This window comes from Tetrao urogallus (genome assembly GCF_951394365.1).
Source record: "Tetrao urogallus genome assembly, chromosome: 26".
NCBI lineage: Eukaryota > Metazoa > Chordata > Aves > Galliformes > Phasianidae > Tetrao > Tetrao urogallus.
The window spans coordinates 2,592,237-2,612,162 of NC_136839.1; the positions used below are offsets into that span (position 1 = coordinate 2,592,237).

The 19,926-nt window shown below is 44.1% G+C and overlaps 1 protein-coding gene across 1 annotated transcript in view; it reads right to left on the reverse strand.

The window, feature by feature from the left end:
• Window positions 1–14,745, reverse strand: part of MAP3K3 (mitogen-activated protein kinase kinase kinase 3) — a gene marked incomplete at both ends in the record, with an annotated part of 29,726 nt that extends 14,981 nt beyond the window's left edge. Inside the window, 9 exon segments of the mRNA XM_079547202.1 lie at window positions 3,138–3,258; window positions 4,317–4,350; window positions 4,352–4,488; window positions 6,003–6,116; window positions 6,974–7,073; window positions 9,735–9,775; window positions 12,817–12,906; window positions 13,252–13,373; window positions 14,682–14,745. Coding sequence (XP_079403328.1) covers window positions 3,138–3,258; window positions 4,317–4,350; window positions 4,352–4,488; window positions 6,003–6,116; window positions 6,974–7,073; window positions 9,735–9,775; window positions 12,817–12,906; window positions 13,252–13,373; window positions 14,682–14,745 — 823 coding nt within the window.
• Window positions 14,746–19,926: the final 5,181 nt, after the last annotated feature.

The following is a 19,926-nucleotide window of genomic DNA, read 5'->3' on the forward strand; positions in this document are numbered from 1 at the left end:
TCTGTTGTGAGAGAAATGTAACACCTGAGGCTTGTTTTTCCCTTGTGGATCTCAAAGATGACACACTAGAAACAGGAAGGAATATAAAATCCTCTTCTGCAGCAACGTATCCACCTGCAGCTCCCACCAAGTTCAAATGTGAGCTCCAAGAAACTCTGTGGTCCAGCCAACCTACCCAAGGTCACCCGTGAAGTCAGAGGCAGAGTTTGAAGATCAGCTCTCAAGCTGTGCTCTTTACAACACTGTCTTTAATTAAGTGTGTGTACTCAGGTGCTGTGAAAGATGGGTAAGGATCAGCAAATACTCTCCCAAGAAAAATATTTTCAACAGAAATTATTATAATAAAGAGTGAAGGCAAACACTGGCAGTAGCAAACTGGAAACCTTGCGTACACCTTTCAGAGGGCAGAATGAAAGGAAAAAAACACACTGCCATGGCTGTGGGTGCACGAGGTGGTTTGCATGCAAAAAGGCAACCTGCAGCTCCGAGCTGCCACCTGATTTTCCGAGTAGCTCTGCAGGGCTCACGTGGCAGCACAAACCAACTGGGGGGAGATAAACAGGAGAGTGTGCTGTGTGGCTGCACTGAGGCATGGGAGCATACTTTCACTCCTTCCGACCCAGTGCCACGGCTGAAGGAAGCCCACGTCCTGCTGGCAGCAGCTCAGCTGCTATTGTGGAAAGGCCCCCATTGCTGGGCAGGAAAAGGAAGTCGGCACTAAATCAATGTATATCAAAGGAAGCGAGTGGAAAAAACACAAGTGCTGCCAGAATGCTTAGCAACTATTTTTTCTCTCTCTCTCTCTCTCTTTTTTTTTTTTTTTTTTTCCATAATAAAACTTATCTTTACTTCCCCCGGATTGGTGACAGCAGGCTCGAGGCCCGTCCACTTGAGAAGACAGGAACTACACAGATACATATTCTGCATGCAAACAGTTTCTGCTGAATGCTGCTCTCAGCTTTCATTTCATGATGTGTTACGAATAGAGAATTATCTCTGTTTGAAACACTAGAAAACAGGAGTACATTCTTTCCCCAAAATTAAAGATAGGAAAAGAGGAGGAAGAAGGAACTAACTTAAGGCTGAGCTACTGCCAAATTACCACCAGACCTCCAACAGAACTGGAACCCTTCTGGATGTCTTACTAAGTCAGCAGCCTGGAACCACGACATGTTCAGAAAATAAAACCAAAGCCTTCTTAATTGATGACAGGCTAATCAGAAAGTGTCCATTAGCTGGCATAAGAGGAGAGAGCAACAGGGACACAGGGGAGGCCCCTTATTACCACACCATTTACCCACGACAGACACTCAGTATGGTCTGTTAGCTTTGGCGTCACTATTTGGATACCTTAGCATGCCAACAAAAGAACAAGATTTTTTAAAATGAAATGCTTTTGGCACTGAATCTGTCTGAAAAAAGAAACGTGGTGTTCAGACAAGCATGGATACCACTGCTTGCCTTATAGGAGCAAGGAATGTTGCTCTTTTTACGCAGATTAACATCAGACTATAATGGATGGGAAAACCCTTTCTGTACCAGTTTCAGACTATTTCTGATCATTTCAGCACTTCTCTATTTGGTTTGCTACTTCATAAGAGTAAACTGTGTAAAAGGGGATCGGCAGACTCTAGACAAGATGCAAGCAGACTTGCTAGACAAGTCTAGAACAGAGAACGACTGGTTTAGTTCTTAAGCCCTTCTCTACTGAGCTTCCACTCAAGTACGCATTGGTCACAGCAGCGTGGATCCAACTTGAATTTAGAGCCACCAGCATGGAGAGAGCCTGCTGGTTCCAATTTAACTGCACTTGTTATTTGACAGTACGACTGCTTCACTAACATCAGTCCAAAATCCAGTTAAGATCATGCTTGAAGGTTACAGTTAATCAAACTGAAGTACTCCTCCTCCATAGAGGGAGCTGCTGTAGAACTTGGAAACAAAACAGCTCTGAGATTCCCAGCTCCCAGTACTGCCCTCGTGATTTGCAGCACCTGTCATCTGCAGCACTGGGTCTGACAGGCCCTAAAATAGCTGTTCTAACAAATGCAACCACGCTCTGCTTCTGCTTCCAGCAAATTTCAGTTTTTCTCACTTCCAAGGCAAAAGTCATTTCCACACACTACCACCTCAGGCTGTAGCCTTCAGATCCCTGTTATTGCCCTCCACCTTTTTGCTCCTTCACACCTTACTGAGGTCTCACACCATGATTCTAAACCGTGAAGTTGCAGGAGCTTCAGGTATTTTAGTTTTTCATAGAAAACCATCACAGCTTTGTGCATCTTTCAACCACAGATTTCAACAGTGCTTCACAGTTACACAGTGAGATACCACAGAGAAATCAGGCAGCTCAGCCAAATCTACCACAGGTAGAAACAGTGGAAATAAAAATGCCTGCCCGTGGCTGCTCTAAGCCAATGCACTATGTGGTGCACCCTGTGTTCTGTAAGGTGCACACATATGGTCAGAAAGTTCTTCCTGCAAAATCATGCACACAGTCGGAGAGAACTGACAACTTATAGGGTGAGATTTACATTACAGGAGTCTTACATGGACCTTCCCACTGAACGTGAACTCACTAAGCTAATAAGCACAAAGGAAATGAGACAGAATTACATACTACTGACTCTTTTCCTTCTCTTCTGTGCAGCTGTCTCAGTCACCTGTCCTATTTGCCCTGTGTGCTGCAGATGTGGTAATTACAAGTGGAAGGTAAGGGAAGTCGGCAGTGGGTAGCAGTGGCAATTCCTGTGCTCCCAGTAAAATACTTCATTCCAGGAACAAGAACAGGTTCAAAAAAAAAAAAAAGAAAAGAAAAGAAAAATCAAATGTAGATTTCATGAAGTGAAATTGCCAATCTAAATACAAAAGCTTCACGGGCTCACGTAAGCTTTCCAAATTCCTAACCTCAACGAATCTGGCTTTAGCACATCCCCTTTAACAGCTCCTCAGCTGTTCAACAGCTTAGCAAGGAACTCTGAAACTTTCTATTACAAATGTATTAGGAGCTTTTGAACATGAACTGCCTTGTCCTAGAATGACCTTTCATTTTCTCATGGTTTTCATCAACTCTACACAGTAAATACTACTGTCCAAAAGCACATTTTCATCCCCCAAAAAGTGACAGAAATACTCACTGACAGAAAGGTGCCTGCTTCGGGGCTCTGCCTGCTGGTAAGGTGTGTTCACATCCCCCACAGATTGGGAGGTTTTAATCCTGACTTGTTTGGGCAGTCCAGAATGGGGAGAAGAACTGGTCTGTTGGGTAAAATGAAAACAAAATAAAATGATACTGTGAAGCTGAAACAGTCTGGCCACAGATTAAAAACATCACTATGTTTAGTATCAAGAAAGCAGCTGAAAATCAGTCCTAGAGCCTGATGGCTTATTATTTCATATTACTTCACAGGACACAAACAAGAAAGGCAGCAAAAGAGGAAGCTTTGCAATTGTATTGTGAAACAGGAGTCAAACAACTAGAGCATACTATCCTCCAGCCTCAAACCAAACACAGGGTTTACAAGTCTCAGTGCTGTCTCCCATTAGCAGCTACCTGTGAAAGCAATGGGGAAGGGGCTCAGATCATGGACGAACCTACAATTTCTACCAGCCACTTCAGCCAGCATAGATAAATTGGGAATCTTGCACTTTCAGAAGCAGTTCCCCACCAACGTGGTACCCTACAATTGTTAAAAGTGCAGTGACTACTCAGAGACCTAAGCAAAAATACTGGAATTTAAGAGTTTGAAGATACCAAGGTGAATGCTTTCTTTGTCCTTTCCTGAACCTACACAGACATAATGTAATTAAAGATCCTTTCTCTGTGGTGCCTTCATTTCATTCAAAACGGAGCAGTGAAAGGAGACACGTCATTTGAACAGGACTGGCAAATGAGATGTGAGACCACACATCAAAAAAGCACTGAACTGCTGCTCAATCAAAAAGCAAAACCTTTCACACTCAGTAAGGAGGGAGTCAGATTGAAATTGCAAAAACTCTTGTCATGAGTACATTGTACAGGAGTACATAGGAGCTGAATAAGGTGCACAGGTCACACTGCTTATGTGGACAGTCTGGCTTTAGTGCTCTGGGTGTTCAACTCAGCCAGTTCTTCCCATTAGTTTCCAAACAGAGAGAAAGGACAAAGGATTGAGTTTCTTGAGAAAAGGAAGAGCACACGTGAGCCACAGCAAGAGGCACAAGGCAATTAATATAAACAATGTTCACAAACACAGGCTCTCAGTACAAATCACACAGCTACTGCTGTAAAGTTAAGATGGTTTATACACGCATTAGTGCCAAAGTCAGGGCATTACCTTTCCATCCCCAGAAAAAGAAAAAGCACAATCAAAACAAAATCTGCATCCTGTACTTCAGGAAAAATAATGCTTCCCGCTCTCTCAGTGGGATGAGATCATGCAGCCAAGAATCCTCCTTCAGACTTGTGGGCTTTTGCTTTATCACATGGAGGACTCTCCTGTCAGACAACTAAGAGACGAAAAGGAAGTCGGAGGAGAGGGGGAAACAGTGGCACTTAGTGAAGACTTCACTGTTTGCTTCTGCTTTGAGCCAAAGGGGAAAAAACAGCTAATGAAAGGACATGAGCACAGCACAGGCTACTGGCTGGTACAGGGATGAGACTTGCTGAGCATTTATTGTAGGAAAGTTTTGGTGGCTTACATAAAGTTTAGACAGTATCATGTAAAATCTGGTTAGCAGCCTTAAGATACTGAAATTTAGAGGGTTGTAAAAGAACTGTTGTGCTGTGTAATACCAAAAGGAGAGGCCACCTTTTGCAGAGCGTTTCCTGACAACACAGAGCAGTCTGACTGCATCAGGTCACACCAAAGGTCTTCTTGCCAAGCACTGTCCTTGGAGCAGCCAGTTACAAATGCTCAGGGAAAGGGCACAGGACAAAGAACTGCATCACCCCCCCAACCCCTTCCAGATTCTGGCACCCAGACACTTGGGAAACTGCTGTTAATGCACCTGGAGACATTTATTTGTCTATTAACACGGATTATCAATTTCAAAAGTTGAAAATGAAAAAAAATCATTCTTCTGACAGCTCTAAGAATTACAGGGGTGATTATTCCAAGAGCCTGAGCTGACAGCCTGCAATCCTGAACAGAGCTGTACGTTCCAGATCAACAAGCCACCATCAGCAGAGCTTTCAAGGCAGAGTGGTGTTTTGTGTCACACTGTGCAGAAGGATTTAATAATTTGCAAATAAAATACCTCAGTTATCAGAGCCTTTGGCATTATGCTGTGTGACATTAACTCCAAAAAGAAAAAAAACAAATAAACCTAAACACTTTCACTCCTCTACTTCTCATGTTACGGTCTTTTCTGCTGAAAAGTGCAAACCACATTGAAACTCACTGCCACAGCCCCTTGTGAGCCAGGACAGTGAATCAAGACACAACCAAATCCATTTTAGGCGCTTATGTGCCATCATGAGCTTAAAAGCAACTCAGTTTCTAACAGTAAGACTGGATCCAAAGCAGTAAGCTACAGAGCTAAAAAAGTCATCAGGAGACTTCCCATCCAGAATAGAAGTGCTAATGGCTTGTCATCAAGAACAACTTGTGCTTTCTTAAAGGCAAGCTAATTATGTGCAGTTTTGACACTGTGTCATCAATCAAAACTAAAAAAAAAAACAACTCCTCTCTATGATCCAGACTCATTATGAGTTTTCTGCATAGAGTCATTGCGTTCTCTGCATAAAACGTCCTTCATAATTACAGCTTGAAAATCTCCTTTTAGTGTTTCAGTCCCTAAACACCTTCTCTAAGTAGCAAAAAAAAAAAAAAAAAAAAAACCCAAAAAAACTCACAGAACAAACCCTAGAGGTAAGTCAAAACAAAGAGAAGAAATATATTCATGTGTATATCTGCGAAGCAAAGCAATCTTACTAATTCCTGTTGGCTAAGACTACTGCTTTTCAGAGACTTGAGGGTAAAGCCCTTCATTTTGTTGCAGTCATAGAAGTTGTTACCTACATGGTTTCTGTCCTGAGAAAGCAGTAATATTCTAAGGCTTTTCACATTAGAGCTTCGGTCTAAGAGATCTACTGCTTTATCCAGGTCATCTTGGTTTTTCAAAGGAATAGAAAGCTGCAAAACAAACAAACAAAAAAACATTAGAAAGGACAGCAAAAGGAATCTATTTCCACAAGAGGAATGTAAAGAAATTATAAAAAATGAAAATAAAACCATAATATAAGCTAGGATTCTGACTGAGCTTTCATCACAATACTCTCCCAATGTCTTTTTGTTCAGGGCTTTCCTTCCACACCATCAGAGCTGTGGTTGACCCTGTGCAAATTTCCCTTAGGCAGCTATCCAAGAACAAGTCAGAGTCAGGCCCCAGCCTCCCCGATGACAGCAGTCTCAGAATATGCATGAATCCAGATCTAAGATCAATTGAAAGCTAGGTTTCACCTAAGGGACTGATGTAGGGAAGATTTAGACTTTGAAAGAGGGGAATTAAAGAGGAATTTAAAACTTGCCAGGAAAATCCCATGAAATTTTCCTCAGATACCTTCTGTTCTTACCCCCCTCATGACCCAAAATTTGGATGTTGTTAAAAATGAGGAACCACTTTTATTTTTGTTGAGCTTCTTCTGGTGAATAAGGTTTGGCATCTCCTTCGTTAGGGATGCAGTTTCTAACAATGCAAGAGCAAAACCACAACAAAAAAATAGGGAAATGAGTGAGAAATCCTGAAATACTTCCTCTTATTTGCACAAACTACCCAGCTCCTCAGAGACAAATGCAAACTCCCCATTAGCATCTCCCAAATAACCCCAGCAGGAAGAAGGGAGACGATGCCCGTACAACACTGACACCAATGTGATGCTCTGTCAGCACCAGCACGTCTTCCTCAAGAGCACAGAATCTGGGATGGAAAGAGGAGGTGTCACCCAGAGAGCCTGCTGCATGTTTTGAACGCTGACAAGGATGCTCTGTACCTCATTGTTCAGGTAGTGGAGGTCCAGAGGCTGCCCAAAGGCTGTTTTCACTTTCTGTTGCACATCTTCATAGCGCACGGGACGGACAAAAGGGATAATTCTGAAACAAGAACAGAAAAAAAACACTAAGATCAGACATGCATCTGACAATGAAATCAAATTAGATGGCCGAATCATTCAAAGCAATCCCACTGATTCTCAATCTGAGGTGCATTTGCAGTTGGTTTGTCAGAACACAAAATTCAATCTCAGATTTATTCAACTTATTACAAATGCCTTTGTTCCTGGAGAGAAAAATATCCTTTACTGAATCCATTTCTGCCATGGAAGAGGATACAAACGTGCTATGTATGTTGGCTTAAAGCACACCGCCTCAAGCAGTAAACACAAGCAAATAAATTTAGTGAGAGTTGCAATAAAAGCAGCAGAAGGCCCAAAAAAACAAAAGAATGTTTTGATTTAAATACTCTGATACCTGAACTAAAAACACTTCCTTGTATTTTCCAAAACGTGTTCCAACTGAAAGGTTTCAACAAACTTTCCCACAGCAAGTCAGTGCTGAGCTCCTGACAGCAGGCATCGGGAGGAGGACACAAAGGCCTCTGAATGCCCTCATTCCCTGATTCTCTGATTGCTTGCTCTCAGCCCAGACCTCGCAGCCCACTCACATCCCAGTCCTACACTCAGCCATTTCCTAGCCAGCTGAATGGCTCCGTGTCCCAATCTACATTGGCCTCAAGGAACCCACAATGGCAACAGCCACAGCTGCCCTAGGAAACTCTGATGAACGCCATGGCACAGGCATGCTTTCCAGAAAACGGTAGCAGAGCTTTCTTTGCTAGGTATTTATTACTGTTTTGCCTACATAGGAATAAAAACTATAATGCTTTAGGCTAAGCAGTAAAATGAAGTACCAGGAAAGCTTCTAAAACTGCTTATTTTGCTGGAACGTCCTGCTGTAGGAAGTTGCCAAGTGCTCTGAAAGTTGCTACCTTGACAGTCATAGAAAAAGATTATTTTCCCTCTCCTAGAAGAATACCCAGTAAATAAAATATGCTGGGTCAAGAACTGGAGGATTCAATGGTAACTCCAGCTTATGACCCATTAGACCTCATTTCAGCAAACCAATGATGTCCAATGCTCAGGACCTTATTATTAATCAGTCCATGCACCACATCCAGATGGTCGTCAGCGCTTCTGCCTTGGAGCTCTTCTGCCTACAAGCTCTTCTGCCTCGCCATCTCCTTCCAAAATGCTTAATTGCCAAAATTAAGCATTCCATTTGCCCAGCACGCTTTGTCAGCACTCAGTATCCTTGCACTGCATGCAGCTTTTGTTCTAAATAGCTGTAGTGTTAGTTGATTTTCCCTGCCCAGGAAGGGTTCATCTTGCCACCAGACCTACAACATCCAGCAATCTAGCAATAATTGTCCCTGCTAAAAGAGCAGCCCACAATAACATTTTCTACATATTAGTAAGAAACCCATGCATGAAATTGCAGTACTCTGGCACCGTAATTTAGCTCTCAGCTGGACTGAAGCCCCTTATAAAGGCTTCCATTCTACACTCAAGGCATTAAAAAGCAGAGCTGTTCTCAGGTGCCACAAATTCTATTAGTTTAAAAAACTCTATGCGCTCTTCTAACACAAAATCCTGGACTGCAGGGTTTAAGGAGCCCATTCCTGCCTGACCACCTTAAATACTTGTGGTCAGATCTGGCAGCTCCTCTGAAACCAAGCACACACACTTACATTCTCGGTGCAAGCTTGCTGTCTGTAACTGCATACCACTTTGGGAATGGGGAATTCGGGGAAGCGTAGCTGCATAATTAGACTAATGCACAATCAACCTTTTCATTTTAACATCACTCGAAGAAAAAGCTTTCTTCTCCCCTGAGCTCTAAGCCATCTTAAACGTGCCCTGGCAGAAGACACAGAAGATGTCAGAAGATGACAGGACAGTGGTGACGAGTTTCCGAGTTGCCCTGTCACAACACAGCAGCATGGGGAGCCGTGCAGCCACACAGTGCCTCCATCACTGCAGTGCTGAGCAATGGGCTGGCAGAGGCACTTTTAAAATGCTCCTCTTGAGCACCAATGTTTTTTTTCTTTTCTGTAAGCCACAGAATTCATTATGCTCCATTATTTAAGGAGAAGTTTACAAATCGTTCTTTATTGTCTGCTTTACCCACAGAGAAACGCCTCTGCTCTCCTGTTGTAAGAAAAATACCCACATTTGATATAGCTCTCCTTCAATAGAGAAAAAGTCAGTGGCTTTTCGAGGCCAACCTCTGAAATTTCCAGGTGATCATTATATCTTCCCACTGATATAATATTTGCACCCCATTGCTTGCTCCAATATAGTGAGCTTTAACAAGCTCTGGCATCATGCTCCGAACTGCACTCATCAAGGAGAATGCTTCACACTGAAGGCTGACCATGAACAACAAACTATGAACAAGAGGGGAAAGCTTTAAGTGCTTATTAACACTGTTGATTGCTTTGTTTCATTTCCAAACGTTTTCTAGCAGCCAAGGTTTCACATGATGCACTAAATCAGGAACATCCCTTCGTACTTCACTACGAAAACCTCATGAACAACCACAGAGAGCTGAATTTTACTCCCTAGAAACAATATTGTAAACACAGAAAGTGCTAATTTAGCTGATTTTTTTTTTTTTTTTGGACAATAGAAAGTATCTGAAAACCAAATATCAAAGGAAATAACAAGGAAACAAGGAAAGAAGTGAAGACAGACTTACCGTCTTTCCCCATTATATTCAAACTTTATCCTTACATCATTCTGTATAAAAGAAAGAATGAGAGGTTAGTTCACAATGAAACTCTGACCAACAAAAAGTAAAGCAAATGAATGGCCCACATGATGGTTTTAAGGCCCAAACACAAAGCAGGTGATAGCAGCAGGCAGGGACTCCTCAGAAGGTGAACCAGAACACAACAAATGTGGCCACTTTCTGCATGGAAGCTGAAGTAGATGGCAGACACTTAAGAGGATGAGATGTGCACACAGCACCATGAGGAATGGAGAAATTGCTAAGGGAGAAAGAGAAGGAAAGGGGTAAAAACTACATTGTAATTTTTATCATTGTCCTATGGAAGACACAGATTTATTTTAGTGATAAGGAAAGTTAATCTCTCTTAAACACTGTGACAAAAGCCTGCAATACCATCCAGCTGCACATTCAGCTGAACTGAAGCTCATTTTCTTTGAAGTCTCAAGATGTGGGTTGTTTTTTGTCATGGCAGAAAGGAGACACGTGCAGGGAATAGATGACATTCTTCACACTGCAGTCAGTCTCTGCTTTTGCTAAAACTCAGCTCCTGGCTCAGCGATGTTACAAATAAGCAAACCTCTGAGAGTCACTTTGAGAGTGCAAAGTCACTCCTCTCTGGCAGATGGTTAAAAACAACAACTGCACGACCTGGGCATTTCCCTGCAAACTCAGAAGATGCTGCATGACACGGAAGGGTCAACCTGCTGAACCTTCAACTCTGGAGCTCAACGTTCAGATCCCAATTTAGGCCTCACAGATCAAAATAAAAGGGAAAAATCTGCTCTGGTAAGACTCCATAATTTCTGCTGCACGATTTGTGCGATCGGGGTGGATGAAGCCATCTGTGAAAGCCTCAGACAATAGGCAATCACACATCTAGGAACTTCAAAACAAACGTGGCCAGGAAATGCTCTTCAGTGAGAGGAAATATCTGGCAGGCCTAGTGGTCAAGAATGCAGTTCAAAGGGACCTATGCAATTAGTGCCAGCACACAGCATTCCTGCAGCACCACAGGTACGTAACTGATGGTGACAAACGAGCTCCCCACAGGTGCCTAATTTGCACATCAACTCTACCAAGGACATTTTTTCAGATGTGGGAAGAAAGACAGCAAAATGAAGCAAATTTTAGACAGGTCGTTTTAATTGAACAGTAAAGGAAAAACGCAGCAGCGTAGGAATGAAAAGCTGTAAATGATGCCCACCAGTCAACTACTGATGAAACATTCTTTTCTGGAGGGAGGAATGATCCCCCTGTAATAGGATTAGCTGGGAAGGAAGGCTCTCAATTATCTTCCTCTCTATTATTTGAAGTAGTCTGGTCTAAGTGAACTAAACGGATCTGTTTGGATGAAATGAAATGACAGTCATTTTATAGATTAAATTTCTGACCTCAAGAGGAGTTTTAGGTTATGAAACAGCTAAGTGACAAAATTCTTGCTAGTCAAGATTAAGCAGCACTAAAAGCTCTTCAGGGCTCTACAGAAACTGTTCCTCAACTTGTTGCTATCTGAACAAACTAAAATATCTTCCTCACCTCACTGCGTCCTTTCAAACCTGTCATCTGTAATAAAGGGGAAAAAAGTGATCATGGGGACTGACAAAATTTGGCATCTATCTCCTGATCATGCTTTCCAGAAGCATCACACACCGGCCATTCGTGTTCACTTTCCTAAGACCTAAGGAGAGGAATCTGAAGTGATCTTAGTGTTTACATTTCAGAGAGAACCTGGAATAGTTAAATGTCCAGCACTGTGTGTTTCCTTTGGAAGCATGGGGAACCTATCCCCCATACAAACTGCTCTTTGAAGCGACTCCCATAACCTATCCTAAGAGATGAGCAAGAAAACAAATCCAAGTTTGGGGTTCTAGTATTCCAGTTCTGTGGTGTGCCATCATAAAGACTGATTACAGATTTTGATTTAAGACTTCCCTGAATTTACATTTCAACATGACTTGGAAAGGGCTCCGTACTGCTGTGTCTGTGGATTTGTCCAGCACACACGAGGAAATCCCAGATCTCAGCTGAACAAAAAGATTACGAGCAGACAAAGCACAAGGAAGAGACAGACACGTACTTTACAGCCTGCTCCAGCAAGTTTAAGCCTGTAATAAGTACGTAACTGGAAACAGTAAGTCTACTGACACAGTCAGCTTCTCGTGTTAACCTGAATCCAACTGCAGCTAACTTAATTCTTTGAGACACTACTGGACAAACACTTCCTGACTGAAGCTGTTGATTTGAAATTGAACTATTTCATTCAAACAATAAGCAGCATATAGTGCCAGAGCTGGACTGGTCTGCCTTGTGTTTCTACCAGAAAGAAAATGTAATAGTTTACAACAGACTTTTTTTTGTAGAGAAACGTAAAATAAATCCAAATAAGCTTTGAAGTATTGATGCTGCCACTTATTACCTTGGGACAAGTATTTCATTTGGAAAATAGATTTTGCATCCCCATGCTCACATAAGGGCTACTTTCATTTCTCTCTTCATGTGACACATGTCTGGGTAACTCCAGCCAATCCTCAGCGTTGAGGAGGATGCTGTCTCTATTCAGACACCTGTAAAGAGCTGCTTCCTTTTTCACAGAGGCAAGATTTATTGCACCTTAACTAAAGCCAGGCCTCTCAGAGAATCCCCTTCGCTGTTCTTGAATCAACTTCAGTCTGACTCACTTTTATCAGGCTCCTCATTCTGTATTCGTACACAGTCTGACTCATGTGAAAATGAGACATTAGTTCATTATCCAACAGATTGCTTTATGCAGCTTTAACCTGCAGTGACCCTCTGTTGAATCACAAGTTGAAATACTTGTTTCCTTTTCATCGTTACTGCCTCTCAGTTCTCTGCTTCCCTCTGAGTTTAAGCATTATTTTCACTCCAGGGAGAACCACATGCTACTACTGTATCACGACAGTCAGTAAAGAAAAGCTCTCCTGGCCCTCACATCTACTGAAGTGAACCCTGTAAAGGTTGCCACACACAATTTTAGAACATGTTCCTAATTTATAATCACTAATATTGAATAAGAAGCAAACTTTCTTACCGGAATTTTTTTTTCTTCCACTGCAGAGGCACACTGGTTTGTTATTGCAGGGCTGCCCAAGAGGGGTGGACTGCTGGCATTGTGCTTTTTCTTTAAGAATAAGAAGAAAAAGTCTCTTCAATAAAAAGGCAGCACAGACCAGAAAACCACTTGTTATACTTCTTAGCTAATCTACACAGACCAAAACCCATCAGAAACGCACGTGGGAAGAAGATGGAAGGCTGAGACATTGCAAAACACCCAAACTGCACCTTCCCTAGGCCACAAAGGTAAATAAATGAACAAAGCTACCATGCTGGCAACACCTGAGCAAGAGTAGGGATTGTTCACTTGTAATGCTAAAAGCACACGGCAGCATGCAGTCAGCAGGCCCACTGTCAGCCTGCTCTGTCCCTTCTGCCTCCAATTCCAAGCACCCATCAAACATCCTGTTACCTGTTTGTTGGAGTGAGAGGTGTCTTTATTCTTCATGGTATCAAATCCAGTCAGTCTGTGACGTCGACTCATCTGGAGTGCTACCAGGTCCTTCATGATGGAGTTCAAGGCCTCTTGTTCGTCTGTGGGGCACAGGAATTTTAGTAGTGAGCAGCTTGTTTTGTATCAACTGTAACACTTCTGTGCCTGTTTTCTGCTGGCTCACAGAAAGACAACTCTTTTTTTAGAGATCTCTGCGAACACACCGTGATTTCATTTAGTCATACAAAAAAACAAACAACCAAAGATCCTGAAGTAGTAAATAGACCAATTTTAAGTCGCTTGTCCAATGTCACGAGAGGTGACATCTGACGCGGTGAGGATCAGAACAAATCACAGAATCAAACATCCCAAGGACCCTGGTTCTGTTAAGATGCCTTCAGAACAAACAGTCCCACTTGGACAGCTTTGCTACATCATCACAGGTCATTTAGGAAGAGCAGTCTGATGTGCTTCTGCCAAGGAAAACCCAGTAAGAATCTCTTCCCTCCAACTGTGCATCCCATCACCTTCAAACTCCTGCTTGCCATTGTGACTGACTACGGCCAGTAGAAAGAAAATGAAAATTTGGACAAACAGAATATCTCAGTTCAACTCTGCACTGATATCCTCAAAATGGTTCTGTCCTTCCCCAGAAGAAGCTGATGGGCCAAAGTTCAAAGTTTCTTATGAAACTCCAAGATCTACTGAACAGATTCAAACTGCACATCAAGAACGCTGTCTGCTGCCAGAGCGTGATGCAGCAAGCTCAATTCAAGGCCCCTGCAAATGCAAGAAAATAAAAAACGTGCACAGAGATATTTCAGGGTGTACTACAGTCTGAAAGTTAACTTTGGATGCTAAAGATTCCTGATGTAACCAATGCAATGAGTTCTTCCATTGCAAAATGCACCGGAGCTGTGGTGGATGCCAACATAGAGGTCTTCTAACTGAAGGTGCTGGCAGTGGGAGGTCTTTGGGTAGAGCTGCATGGGGTGACTTTGAGCTCATGAAACATCCCTCACTCTTGCTTCAGGCTGGCTCATTACACGGGTGACTTGGCTTTTAGAATAAAAGCTTGCACAACATGGGATGACACCATTCAACCTGCACAACCAGGAGATGCCATCAGCTCTGCCACCTGAGGTTGGACAGATGACCTTGTTTAATTAGCCACTGCCTGCTCAGAAAGCATAGCAAGGCCAGGGAAAGGAAGACTTGCTAATAGCTGCAAAATGACTCTGATGCTCGGATTGAACCTCTGGCACAAAAAATGGGGTTCAGTGACGCAATTCAATCCAGATCTGTTTTACATGACTAAAAAATACCGCTTGGCATAGATGAGAATGGAGGTGGCACCATTCGGGTTGAGCTTCCAAATGGGAAGTGTGTGGGATTCCACTTTGTGTCACTTGGCATGCCAGGGTAGAGGTGGCACTGAGGGACGAGGTTGGTGGCGTGGTGGTGAGGGGCCATGGTTGGTCTTGGTGATCTTAGCAGTCTTTTTAGCCTTGATGATTCTATGACTCTAACAGCTATTGAAATCCTCTGCTTCTGCAAGCATAACAAAATCCTGTATTACTCGATGCTGCACAGAAGGGAAATAAATCAAATTTGGCACGCGAAGTCTGGTTGTAATGGGACAGGACCAGTCACTCTGCTTGTACAGCAGGCATTTTTGAGACGTTAGATTCCTCCTTTCTCTCTGAGGTCCTTACACACATCAGTTTGACTGGTCTGAACTGAAATGAGCATTTTTAGGCTACACAATTCACAATTCAGGACTCTGACTGGGATGGGGAAAGGCGTTCACTGGAAAGTGGGGCACTGGAAAAAGCAGTGGCAGACCGGCCTGCACCTGCATTCCTCTGTAAGGAGACTCATCGGCAGTAATTGTTCCTTCAGTTTCACCTCATGCATTTGTTCATGGGTGTCTCTCTATAAAGACAGCTTATGTTTTATGCAGAAGACTGGATTCAGAATTAAACAATGTCTGAACAGCAAATTAGATCTTTGCAACGCTTAAAGGTGCCAGATGTGGGATGTACGCATCTTCTAAAGCACGCAGGAATGAATGCTACCAACATTTAAAAGCAAGAAAGAAGAAAACAGGCCTGTGTGTATGGGGGTAACATCTAAACCCGTTGCAGCCTGAACAGAACCACGCTGATTTTCTCTCCAGCTCCTGCCCAGAAGGCCTCTCAGTGCTCTGCAGGGAGCAGCAGTACTTGCACTGCGCCTTCACCTCGTGCTGCCAGGCAGTGCAAACCCTCCTCTGCTTTGCTTTTCCTGAAAGGCAGCTTTATTCCTCCCCCAAAAGCAAGAGCTATTGTTTAACCATTAAAAAAACAGGACTGCACTCCCATTAAAACTCTTCTAGTTAATTTAAACCCGGCCTTCTTGATAGCATTAGAGCTTGGTAGTGCTTTGACACACTGAAGGGACACCAGGTGAACAACTGGAGGCATTCAGTATCCAAGCAATGCGTGTGAGCTCATCCACTGGAACCTCTCCACACAGAGCAGCTCAACACCAGGGTTACTCAGCTCTGGGGCTTCGAGGGACCACGAACAAACAAATTCATTGTTTCAAAGATTCTGATCGTATCAGGAATTAATAAATGCAACACTGTGCTTCTCAGAGCTGAAGCTCACTTGGGGGCAGGTTTGGAGTCCACATTCTGGGATCTTGCATTCACCACATTTGCTCTCAGCACCACTGAGAAAAAGACTATTATGGACTACTATGGATTTCAACAAGGCATTCTATCATTTAATTAAGAGATAAAACCGATCAGGTTATGGAAATTCAAAGATATGCTGACGTGAGCACAACTGAGCACCGCCATCAAAACAGCAGCATCAGGCAGGCTGGCTGGAGATGGGGATGGAAAGAACTCCCATCCCACTCGCAGGAGGTGTTAAGTGAGAATAAAACTCTTAAAAAAAGGAAAGTAGAGCACAATGAAGTTCCTTGGAAAAACAAAACCAACCCCTCCCTACCCCCCAAATCTCTGCTTTCCAAGACAAGCCAGATGGGACAATAACTACACTGTCTCTTATATCAGCGGTGTAAGTAACACAACCAAGGCAAGAGATTGCTTTTGAAGAGCACTGCAGCCAAAGGAAATAATTGCTAGGATCCATCTCAGCACTCAGTAACCCCTTGTAGGAGAAAAATGTGAAAAAAAAAGATTGTGAAAGAATCACAGAATGGCCTGGGTTGAAAAGGACCTCAATGCTCATCTGGTTCCAACCCCCTGCTGTGTGCAGGTCACCAACCAGCAGCCCAGGCTGCCCAGAGCCACATCCAGCCTGGCCTTGAATGCCTGCAGGGATGGGGCATCACAGCCTCCTTGGGCAACCTGTGCCAGTGCCTCACCACCCTCTGGCTGAAAAACTTCCTCCTCATATCCAACCTAAACCTCCCCTGTCTCACTTTAAAACCATTCCCCCTTGTCCTGTCACCATCCACCCTCACACACAGCCATTCCCCTCCTGTTTATACTCTCCCTTCAAGCACTGGAAGGCTGCAATGAGGTCTCCCCGGAGCTTTCTCTTCTCAGCACAGTCTGCTTTTTTTTTTATTTTTTAAATTGTTTCCAACCTTACATCTGAACGCTTCCCCTTTTACCTCGCTGGAGCATCTCCAGTTTACTCTCATTCCTTCCTCTTGTTTGGTATTAAGCATAATCTTTGAGCAAGGCAGCCAATAGAGGCCACACAACAAACTGTGACACCGATGGAGCGGTGAATTGCTGAGCTGCAGCACCCAAGGCGCACGGCAAGGAGCAGGGATGCAAGGAGCAGGGATGCAAGGAGCAGGGATGCAAGTTTTCCACTACAGCACAGTTTGGGTTTGGCCGACTACCAGGAGGATGAAGAAGAGCTTGTCTTGGCAGATGGTCAGGGTTCCTTTGGGCAGGCAAAACAGCTATGAAAACAGCTTCTAACTGAACGCTCATGACACGAAATCAAGTCAATCAAATAATAAGTCTATGAATGAGAAACTGCATCTAAACACCACGGCACCTCGCTGCAAAACAAGGAGCAGCAGTTCAGATGCACTCACAGGCTGTCGGCGCTTGGTGCCAAAGCCCAGCTGTGCTCATGGTGGCTGATTTTCAAAGTCTCCCATTTGCTGGAGGAAGCAGGCAGAGAGGACACGCATCTGACCAGCTATCTGCATCCTATCATAGAATCACATCATGGAATGGTCCGGGTTGAAAGGGACCACAGTGCTCATCTGGTTCCAACCCCCTGCTGTGTGCAGGGTCACCAACCACCAGACCAGGCTGCCCAGAGCCACATCCAGCCTGGCCTTGAATGCCTGCAGGGATGGGGCATCCACAGCCTCCTGATGCAGGCTGTAGCTCAGCTGTGCAGAGAATTACCTACTAGCTTACTTGTGGATTGACACAACTCTGAGATGTGAAACTCTTCGTGGCAGCACCTGGGAAGCAGCAGAACGCTCTGGTGAGCAGCAAGGGCTGCATCAGTGCTGGGAGCTCCATTCACCTGCAGGCAAGTGCTAAAGGCTGTGATCTTACACCACGCAGTACACAATGCCACGCAGCAGCAGGTGGAGCTTATGTGATGTTAGTAACCACAGACTGGGCTATCAGCTCCCTCATCTAACAATATATACAACAGAACTGATCCCTGTGTTGGTTTGGTAGGAAATTGAGTGATTTTGTGTTAAAAAACAAGAAATAATGTAAAATATGGATTTGCCTAAGGAAGAAATGTTTCCATTCAGGACAATGCTGTGATGGATTTAATGTTGCCAAGCACGAATACTTCTTTCTATCCATCAAAAGAGAGGATTTCCACAGATTGGTTCTGAGGAAGTATCTGCAGCAACATCACATTAATCACACAATGCAAAAGTTACCACAAATAAAAAATAAGCAATTTTGGAAGCTCACTGAAGGACCCTGTGCTGCTCCGTCTCCAGTAGGTCTGGGAAACACAGCTCTGCTTTGTGCGCAAAGATGTTGTCCAGGAAATGCTTCTCATGTTTTAAAAACTACACTTACGGGTTTTAGACCATCGATAAAGGGGAACTGCTGCTCACAGAGAAAACCTTCATCCGCATAACGCGTTTATTTCAACCAACACAGGGTTTGCTGTAGGGCACAGCAGGTCGGTGTGTTTGCAGTGGCACAAAATAGGAATAGGGTTGAAAAAAAAAAAGAAAAAAGCCCCGAAGTAAAAGCATCTGCAGAGTGGTAAAAACAGGAAGTCTATAAACCTCTATAAAGCAGGATGCTATTTTATATAGCATGATAATAGAAGGCACGATGCTGCAGTTGTTTGAGAAGAGCAAACATCTTCGTGTTTGGCATCTGCTACAGCCACGCTGCTTGCTATTCCACCAGCTGAACCAGGGCGACAAGTCAGATTTTTCAAAAGAGAATCTGTTTTAAAGTTCAGAAAGCAGATTTTTGGAAAAGCTGAGCTCTGAGTCCTTCACAACTGAGCAGAACTGTTTTATGACAGAGCGTTAAAGGTAACAAAAGGCTGTTCTGTTTTAAGGAAATCTCAAGCGACTCGCTCTGCAAGGAAGCAAAATCAGAGCATCCCTATGAAACCTGGGATACGTATTTGAGGTTCCTCTTCTCGCTGAGAAATTCCCCCCAGATGTGTGGATTTCAGCTGGCACTGACCGGCCCTGGGCTCAGCCCCCTCCCTCCCCAGGCCGTGGGGGCTGTCACTGCAGCGCCGGGCCATGAGAGCCAAGGGAAGGAAGTGACACAGGCAGGAAAGCAGAGCAGGCCGGGGAGAGCCTCGGCAGCAGCAGGCCTGCAAGGAGCACTTCACTCTGGGCCCGAGTGCTGCTCTCCCCTTTGCTTCCCACATACATGCACATTTCTCTGTCTTAGAAGCAAGTGCCCCTATTGCTGCCGAGGAGCTCTAGTTTTTGGAAAGCACAGGTTTGCTGTAGCCCTTGCTGTGAAGTGCCTGAGATCCTCCACCAGCCAGTTGTGGTTGCAACCTTGCAGCACTGACCTCTCATCGGCAGCATTCATCTGTCAGAGAATCTCATGAGAAACAAGGTGGGAAAAAAACTCAGAGTCATACAGCCCGTTGCAAAACAGTCTTTAAAAGATCTGCTCACAACAGCCTAACGAGTTTCACTCTCTCACATCAATCAGAACTGCAGTTGCAACACTACGCTGCAGCGCTTTGTGGAAACGTTCTTCTTCACACCGAGCTCACGTGCTTACAAAGAGGCATCCAACAGCCCCAGAAAGCACGTCCATGGAAGCTCTGTTGCGAGTTATGCAGCATCAGGTTGGCTCCTGCAGAAAGGACACTGCCTGGATATCACAGAGCGGCCAAGGTTGGAAGGGACATCAAGGATCTGAAGCTCCAACCCCCTGCCACATGCAGGGCCACCAACCTCCACATTTCACACCAGTCCAGGCTGCCCAGGGCCCCATTCAACCCGGCCTTGAACACCTCCAGGGATGGACGGGGCATCACAGCCTCTCTGGGCAGCTGTTCCAGCACCTCACCACTCTCATAGGAAAGAACTTCCCCCTGACATCCAACCTAAACCTTCCCTCCTTCAACTTCAAACCATTTCCCCTTGTCCTGCTATGGGTAACGCCACGCTTCTCTCTTTAGAGAAGAGGAGCCTGCTTACAGATCT